The sequence below is a fragment of the Humulus lupulus genome, chromosome 7 (assembly GCF_963169125.1).
Source record: "Humulus lupulus chromosome 7, drHumLupu1.1, whole genome shotgun sequence".
NCBI classification, from domain to species: Eukaryota; Viridiplantae; Streptophyta; class Magnoliopsida; order Rosales; family Cannabaceae; genus Humulus; species Humulus lupulus.
In genome coordinates, this window is record NC_084799.1 from 194,473,283 (window position 1) to 194,481,062 (window position 7,780).

Consider the following 7,780-nt stretch of genomic DNA (forward strand, 5'->3'; position numbering starts at 1 on the left):
TCCTTTTCTCTATTCTTTCTTTTCTCCACAATCTCGGAAGTATCTTTGTCAGATGACTCGGCTAGAGGTACCAAGGTTGACTCAAGTATGTTGGCAATCTTGAGTGTGGTCAAGCAGAATTTCACCTTGTCTTGCCACCCAGTGAAATTGGATCCATCACACCTGTCCAACTTCACTAGGTCTTGGTTCATGATCTTGATGGTTTCTCCTTCCATTGAAACAAGAGAATATAAGCTTTTGATTGACAATATATTATTCAATGGAATATATAGAAATCAAGACACAACTCTAAGTAAGAAATACAATATACAAGGTGTTTGATTAAAAGAAATGTTACAACTCATTTGCTAAAAATACAAGTAATTAGAAAGATGTAGAAGAAGAATACAAATCAAAACATGAATAATACAAATAAAATATATAAACTAAGAAAGAAATAAAACAAAAGATGTAAAGAACAAGAACTCTCACACAACCAAAGTGTAGAGTAGTGAGGATCACCAACTTGAACAACGTTCAAGACCTTTATCCAAAAGCTTATTTCCCTTATTCTCTAAGCATTAAGGGACTCTCAAGTTTGGAAATAACTCTCTGAAATTATCAAACCATTTGTTGTATTTTCCAGCCAAGTTATTTGTGGATATAAAATTGTGTGTCTTGCAAGTGAGCATTAGACTCCTATTTATAGAGTTTTGAGACACACTTTGAATTTCAAATTCCACCAACCTTGGTTGTTACCAATGTTTAATTTGATGTTTATGAAATTAAAATGAAGATTTGAGAGTTACTTAGGATGTTAAAACTGTTCAAATTGAAGAAAAGGAAAAATGGGATTTGGCTACTTTTAGAAAAAAAAAACGTCTCAATCGCTTCCCATATTATTTTGTAACCTCCATACACCTAATGGAAGTTAAAAACATGTCTTCAACAGCCATATCACATTATGGTTTTGTGAAATTCTATCTCAAATGTGTAACTCTCAATCTACACATTATTGGGTAATATTTGAGTTACAAATTTGTAACTGATTTTGTAACTCCAAAATATATTGTATTTGGACACACATATGTATAATTTGGTAACTCTCAATATTATTCTACAAGATGTGACAAAACACAAATCACATTTTGTCACATTATTTAATCTAACATTATATTATATAAAATAATATAACAATCATTTTCCCTTAATTAATTTTTTTTGTGTGTGTGCATTTTACTACACATATATAAATACATTACCGGTGTCATGGCACAACATCCTTCATAGTCATAATATATAAGTGATATCAAAGATGGTGTAATATTATGGTATTGGACATGCCACCTCAAGTTGATCATCATAAGGTGCCTAAGATGATATACCACTCACTTATACTAAAAATAGATGAGTTCTAAAGAACTCTCTTTGGCACTCTCCCATGCCATGACAAATAAATTTCATCGATTATTTATTTCAAATTTAAAATATACAATATTTGGACATTGTCACTTGTGGAAAGTGCAAAAGAGAATAAGAAAAAGAGCTTTCTTTCTCAAAATACATTGCATAATATTTTATGTCCACATATCATATTATACATAGTAATTGTAATTTTGAGTGGGGTGACCATACAAACAAAGCACTTGTACCGAAACTCTTTGCATGAGCTCACACCTTTACCCACACCTTTGCCGCTTGTCAAAGTGGCCAACCAAGAAAGAAAGAAACAAACAAAGATGAATGAATGCTTGCCTTGGAAATCCTATTCCTATTATTGGTTTAGAGTTCACCCACTGTTCACGGACCAATCAGAGAACACACTCCCATTCCCATTGATATGAAATTGGACTAAAATATAGCATAAATATTGCCAAATATAGCACTTATACACCTAGATTTTGTAAAACTTCAAAATCAATGGTAGATCATATAACTTAAATCATACAATAAATTAACGAATTGCATTGCGTTGAGCAATTTGTGCTGACGGTGTCAGTCTGTATAGACATTTTTCGAACATATAAATTTATTCGTGACTAACCAAATCCACCTTTTATATATGAGTAATGATATGTGCACTCAAAATATGTACAAAAACATTACATATAGTGATGTGTTACTGTTTTTTAAAACAGTGGGTCCCAGTTTTAATAAATGTGATTGGCTAGGCTAAACTGTCACGTCACTGTGTGTAATATTTGAGTGTATATTTTGAGTGCACATATCATTACTCTTTATATATATATATATCTATATAGGTATACATAGGAATTCTCCGATAGGAGTTTCACATTAAGCCCTACCGGTAGGGCTCTCAGTGTTCTCGACCCGTGAACAGTTTTCGATACGATTTTTTTATGACTGTGTATATTGTAGCTATTTAAAGCATCCTGTAAATGTTTAGAAAATTCCGAATAATTTACAGTACCGAAACATATTATTGCACACAAGACTAATTTTTTTATGCGCATGGAAAACAACATGTTTAAACCTAATTTTCGATATTGTAAACTATTCGGAATTTTTTGAAAATTTGGATCGAGAACACTAAGAGCCTACCAGTAACACTTAAAGTGAAGCCCATAGGAATTGTCAAGCCCTATAGAGGAATTGTCAAGCCCAATAGAGGAATTTTCATAAGGATATATACACATATATAAATAATTAGATCTAAAATGAATATGTTTTCTTAAGACAATCAATCGATTAAATTCTGAAGGGAGGTAAATAACAGAAAGGAAAAAGGTACAAGTGAGTGAGAGCAATCTAAAGAAGAAGAATGTGTTAATAATTTCATTCAATGACTTGAATTGGTCAGTACATTAACTTTATTTGACCAAAATAATTAAAGAAGCAATCAATGTAATGTGACTGCTAAGACAAATCTCTTCTCTTGTACACAAAATGAGGTGACACCAATCCTGGGCTTGTTCCTCGCTTGCCTTTGCCTGAGTGAGGTAAGAGTATAGACTTCATGTACAGAATTTGCGTGTTTTATCTCTCTTATGTCCAACTTTTTGAATAAAAAATGTGTGATTTCTTTAAAAAAAACTTTGAAGCAAGAAAAAATGGCTATAAAGAGCCTATTTTTTGCTTCTTTCCAACTTTGTTAGAATCTTTTGTTCCAACATAGATGTTTCTGTGTGAAGATCAAACATTCTGTTTAGAGCCCTCATGTTCTCTAGTACCTCGTTCAAACTCCGGCCGTCATCGCTCCCATCGCATCTGAGATGCTCCATTGGACCATGGAGGAGCTTTTTCACAATGCCCATGCTAAGATCATAAACAGCTTGTTTGTCCTTTTTAGAGATGTTGTCACCCAATTTGGACAAACACTTCTCTAATTCTGCAGCCCTTATTCTTTCAACATAAGCTCTGAACTTCTTTATGGTGGGAACAGTCTCTCGAGAATCTTTCCAGGCTTCGAATTTGCCTAATTCCTCATCGATGATCACCTGAGCTTCCCTAGCTTTTCGGAGTCTGTCTTCCATGTTAGCTGACACAACTTCCTTTAGGTCATCCACATCATAAACACGTGCAGCCTCAAGTTCCGAGACAGATGAATCCACATTGCGGGGAACAGAAATATCAACAAACAATCGGCTTCCAATTCCTGGATGAACAAGGGGCAGCATCTGTACTTCTTCTTTCGAGAACAAGAAGGTTTCTGATGCAGTACAGGTGAAAATAAGATCAGCATCAGCTGCACTTGATAGCAGTTCTGAAAAGGGTTTATAGGTAATCTCAACGTTTTCGAACTCTTCAGAGATGGCAGCAACTCTCTCCTCACTCCTGTTGACCACCACCATTTTTTCACACCCTTTTGCTATCAAGTGTTTGATCACAAGTTTCCCCATCTTGCCTGCTCCTACCACCAACACTCTTGCATTAGCAAAATAAGGTTCTTGAAGCTTCAATATAGCTAGCTCCACAGCAGCCGAACTGACAGAAACCGAGCCTGAGGAAATGTTCGTTTCAGTTCTAACGCGCTTCCCCGCAGTGATTGCATGCTTAAACAGCCCACCAATTCCACTACCAAAGCCAGGAACTCCCTGCCCAACTTTTACAACATGCTTAACCTGAGAAAGAATCTGACCCTCCCCTAAAACAAGAGAATCGAGCCCAGAAGCCACCTCAAACAAGTGCTGAGTAGCATCTTTGTTATACAGCAAAATTCGGTGCTTACAAAGCTCTGAAACTGGCACTCCACTCGTCTGCCAACAGTAAAGTTTATGTCAGTATATATTACAAACTAAAAAAGAACTCGTAGTGTATGAACCATAGAGACAGCAAAACGCACCTTTGACATCCATTCGGTCACTTCTTTAACCCCACGATGCTGAGATAAAGCCTTAACATATATCTCTATACGGTTACAGGTACTAAGAACAGCAGCCTCCTCTATATGGTTCAAATCACAGAGTTCACTTATGGCTTGAGGCCACTGAGATTCTGGAATATTAACTTTCTCGCGTATCTCAACTGGAGCTGTGTGAACATTGAGCCCTACGATCACAAAGCTGCTCTTTTCTTTTGTATACCCTGAGAGAACAAAGTGGGAAGTTGAACAAGTTAGGCTACCGACTTCACTTGATGAAAAACATTTGGTAAGAAGAAAAAGACCCAAAAATCTAAACTCAAAAAGTATTCTTAACTTGATTCCTTTGTTAAAAGCAACTAAATTTGCAAACTTCAGAAACAAAAAATCCGATATGGCTATATGCTCCATAACAGAATATCACAATAGAATCAGATTAGAAAGAAAAAAAAACATCTAAATGTTGTGGGAGAAATTCATTTTGCAAATAATTTTTTACATATGAAATTTTTTATTAAACATGCAAAAAAAATGTTATTTTACGAATAAATTTTTAATAAGTCAGTTTTACAAATGACTCAAAAGAGTTACTCAAATCAACATCACCAAGAGAACAATTGACAATTGTTTCAGCAAACCAATTAAGCAATTTAAGCAGATCAACGATAAAAGATTCATAGATTTGAAACAAAGACTACAAACAAAAATTATGCAAATAATTGGAACTCACTTTGAGCCCCGGACGTCTTGAGCTTCTCTAGAGCCGAAACGCCGAGAGCCATGGCCTCCGCCGCCACACGACTGCTCTGCATCGAATTATCAGAGTCGTTCATCGAACAGACAGGGCTCAAACTCAAAGACGAACGCCGTCTCTCGGAGACCAATCTCTTGATCCTCAAAGGCCTGAATCCAAATCGGATCTGAGAGGAAGAAAGCGTGGAGGAATTCGAGGTGGAGGTGTCAGCCATCGCGTTGGGATAGCGGGTGACAAAGGCATTGGCGGCGGTGGCGGTGGCTGCCGCCATTGATGTAATCGGAAGCGAAGAAGGTGTGAAAATCCAGATGAATAGGAAAAAAGCGTTTGGCCGGCACACGAAGAAAGGAATGCGTGTGTATATATATATATGTGAGGTGGTGCGAATTGGTTGACCGGAGAAAAAACACGTTGTTTAGTTGTACCTAATCGTAAATAATTGAAAAATGTCTGTTTATTTAATACACTTAGTCAGTGGCCGTGGCTTCCACGCGCCCGCCGTCCCATCCCATCCTTATTTGTCAAACTTTTCTTGCCTTTTCAAATTTTCAAAAAATAAAACTATTTTTTAATTTTCATTTTTGTCATCTTCGAAATTTTTTAGTTTCTAGATTTTTTTTAAAAAAGTTTTTAATAGGGAAAATATTTTTGATATATTATACATTTATCTCTTTCAAAAAAAAAATTGTCAAAAAAAGAAACTATAAAAATTGTTAAAATGAGATCTTTTTTTCATAAAAAGATTGTAATAAATTTTAAAATTTCTTTTAGGTGATTATTTTTCTAAATATTTTATCTCAATTCTTAATTGTTATAGGGTATTATAATTAATAAACAACATCATTATTGATTTTAATTGCACTAAGACTCTTAAATACTAATTAATACTCTTTAGAGCACTAATAGTAGATGATTTAAAATAACTAATTAGTTAAAATACATCAAAAGAAGATTAAAATGGTATGTTTCATTTTACATTATTTTTACATATGATTACGCTTATATTACATGTGACTATTATTAAATATAAAGAAATATTTAAAATGAATAAAATATATTAAAAATATTATATATAAATGATATAGAAAAAAAAATTAGTGAAATTAATAAATAATGTAATATAAAATGCCGAAGTAAAATAGAAAAAATAAAATTTTGGTAAGATATTTTAAGTACCTGAATAGAGAATTTGATGTGACTACTAATAGCAAAACTCTACAATAAAATACATTAATTATATTATCATTATTGTCAAAAAAAAAAATTAATTATAATATTATTCTTAGAAGAATTTTTTTAAATATTATTTGAAAACACAATCCAGCTTCCAAAAAAAAAGTAGAGCTTTAGAATTTACTTTATCTCCTCCTTAAAATCTAACTTTTATATATAAACTAGGTATACTTAGTCAACCATAATAAAGAAGTGTTGAAAAACTAATTTAATAAAGAAGTGTTGAAAAACTAATTTCTCATAGCATTGTTGTTAGGCACCTAACATGGCATCTTTTAACATGGCATGTTAAATGGCAATTTAAAAAAAAAAAAAAAACATTGTCAACCACATTAAAAATTACTCAATAAATTTCTATCATCACATCTTTTTTCATTTTATATCACCATTTATATCTTCATTCTTCCCACCACCATTTTCAAAGGGACAAAAATAAAAAAATGAAAAAAATCAAATTTGAATCAAAAGAGAGTTCACAACTCTTTTACATTATGAGTATTAAATATGCGAGTTAAGAGTTTGTAATTATGTTACCAAATTTGTAACTCACCTACATATGTTACAAAATTATATATATCATCCTTTTAAAATATTTAATGAGCAATTATATTATTTATTTTTTCCAAATAATATAAGATCATCTCTAATGGGAGATGTAAATATTAAGTCAAATTTAGCACAAAAATTCAAATAATGGTATATTTAACACAATTTTTACAATTATGTTAACCATCTCCAATGTAAGATATAAATTATGTATCAAATTTGGCACAAAAAATTAGTCAATGTTATATTTAGCTCAATATTTGCTATTGTTCTCCAATGCACAATATGCAAATTAACTAAAAAAAATCAATAATTCATTTAATATTTATTGATGATATGCATAAATTAATCTTTTTTTTTTCATTTTTTATTGCAAAAAAGCTTAATAAAAAAAGTAGTATGGTTAGTTATTAATTATTAATTAATAAATTAATGACAATATAGTAAATAAAAAAATGTCATTTATCAAATTTGTCACACTTTTTAGAACACCATTGAAGTGATATATATTTTTTCTAAAATATGATAAATATAACAATGCTAAACTTTTTTGTCACTCCTTTGATGCAAAATGAATTTTCAATTAATGCTCATTTAATATTTATTGAAACATGTATGTATTAAAAAATTAAAAAAAAAGTATTTATTATTGATCCAAATTTCAATCATGTTAGACCATCTCCAATGAAAAATGTAAATATTGTATTATATTTGGTACAAAAAATTAATATGTGATATATTTGGTACAATTTTTAACACTATGCTCCAATGTACAATTGCAAATTTTGATACAAAAATTAATCCATCATTAATGCTCACTTGGTATTTATTGAAAATATACAAAAAGTAATCATTCTCCTTTATATTTTATCATTGATAGTTAATGTTGACAGATAAAGATAGAAAAATATCACATATTATGCATAATAATGCCTACCAGTTAATAT

General features: G+C 31.7%; 1 protein-coding gene across 1 annotated transcript; it reads right to left on the reverse strand.

The window, feature by feature from the left end:
* Window positions 1-2,749: 2,749 nt before the first annotated feature.
* On the reverse strand, window positions 2,750-5,403 carry LOC133789020 (glutamyl-tRNA reductase 1, chloroplastic-like). The gene is made up of 3 exons (XM_062226731.1): window positions 5,031-5,403; window positions 4,283-4,524; window positions 2,750-4,196 (listed from the first exon to the last, which is right to left on the reverse strand). Exons 1-3 carry the CDS (start codon window positions 5,323-5,325, stop codon window positions 3,066-3,068), a joined length of 1,668 nt encoding a protein of 555 aa, XP_062082715.1. The 5' UTR covers window positions 5,326-5,403; the 3' UTR covers window positions 2,750-3,065.
* Window positions 5,404-7,780: the final 2,377 nt, after the last annotated feature.

Excerpts from the sequence above, each read along its gene's own strand:
- LOC133789020 (XM_062226731.1), bottom strand. The coding sequence starts at position 5,325 with ATGGCGGCAGCCACCGCCACCGCCGCCAATGCCTTTGTCACCCGCTAT. Across the intron at positions 4,525-5,030 it reads CAAGACGTCCGGGGCTCAAA|GGTATACAAAAGAAAAGAGC; the intron begins GTGAGTTCCAAT and ends TTGTTCTCTCAG. Across the intron at positions 4,197-4,282 it reads TGACCGAATGGATGTCAAAG|ACGAGTGGAGTGCCAGTTTC; the intron begins GTGCGTTTTGCT and ends TACTGTTGGCAG.